Source organism: Serpula lacrymans (genome assembly GCF_000218685.1).
Source record: "Serpula lacrymans var. lacrymans S7.9 unplaced genomic scaffold SERLAscaffold_36, whole genome shotgun sequence".
Classification (NCBI taxonomy): Eukaryota; Fungi; Basidiomycota; class Agaricomycetes; order Boletales; family Serpulaceae; genus Serpula; species Serpula lacrymans.
The window spans coordinates 1-1,175 of NW_006763320.1; the positions used below are offsets into that span (position 1 = coordinate 1).

General features: G+C 44.1%; 1 protein-coding gene across 1 annotated transcript; it reads left to right on the forward strand.

Annotated features, from left to right (window-relative positions):
- Window positions 1-39: 39 nt before the first annotated feature.
- SERLADRAFT_444197 (uncharacterized protein) lies at window positions 40-381 on the forward strand (the record flags this gene model as incomplete). Its single annotated transcript, XM_007324825.1, has 2 exons — window positions 40-126; window positions 181-381. 2 exons carry the CDS (start codon window positions 40-42, stop codon window positions 379-381), a joined length of 288 nt encoding a protein of 95 aa, XP_007324887.1.
- Window positions 382-1,175: the final 794 nt, after the last annotated feature.

Below are 1,175 nucleotides of genomic sequence, written 5' to 3' on the forward strand. Positions count from 1 at the left end.
TCTGCTATTGAGAAGAGCACTCGGAAAGTCGTTGTAAATATGACGAGCGGATTGGCTAGCATCCAGAGTAACCATGGGCCCAAGGCCACGAGCTACAGCATCAGTAAATGTGCTCTCAATATGCTGGTACGTACCCGCTTTCTCTTTACTTAGTTCCAGTAGGCTGACATCTACGGACAGACTTATAAGCAAGCGCGAGAAAAACCAGATCTGATCCCTTTCGTTGTTGATCCTGGATGGGTCAAGACTGAGATGGGAGGTCCTGGTGCGATGCTGGAGCCTCATGAATCTGTATCTGGGATATTGAAGCATGTATCGGGTGCTACGCCTGATTGTGCTGGAAAGTTCTTTGGCTATCGGGGGAACGAGATTCCTTGGTGAATACAATGAGTTACGGAGATGTACGTTGGGCATATACACAGCCTGGCAATACTGTCCTCCGTCATATCCCAGACCAATCATATCATCAAGTCCACATCATGATAGCTCCTTGACACTGTCCTGCCCTCGTACGCATACAGCTTGATACAATGGTTGATTTTCTACTTCATATGATCTATGTAGTGTACCCTGACGAGGGGGAGTTTGTATGATAATACATTTATTAAATACTTCCCCAAGCTCACCTCAACCTCAAGGCAGTGCGGACATATCTGAGCGCGTGCTGGTTAGCCACATTGCACGTGAGGTTGAGGTGTTCTCACTCAACATTGTACTCAACAATTCCCAAACAAACATCGAGTGCCAGTGGTGCTTACCACATGGGTAAGCTGGAACAGCGGCGTGATACTTGTCATGAGTGGTCTGGGCACTGCAATCCCAGAAGTCCCAGTCAGATGCTTTCTGGACAATGCAACCTCTCAATTGAAAGATAAGGTATCAATGTTGCTAATGTACAGTGGTCATTTGGTTACGGTTCGATTTTGGACACCGATATTAAACTCAGTCAATTTTTGTTCGAAGGCCGATAAACTGTAAAGGATTATTTTGTAGATATGCAAATAATGATTAATGATCACCGACAGCTTAATTAAGATTGTGAATTGATCACGAGCATCTTGACAGGATTGAGAGCCAAACAAAAATATATTGTCATATACACACTTTCAGGACATATAGAGATACATGACAGCTCAAGACCCGTAATCAATAATGTGTGATATTGAGAGATCAAG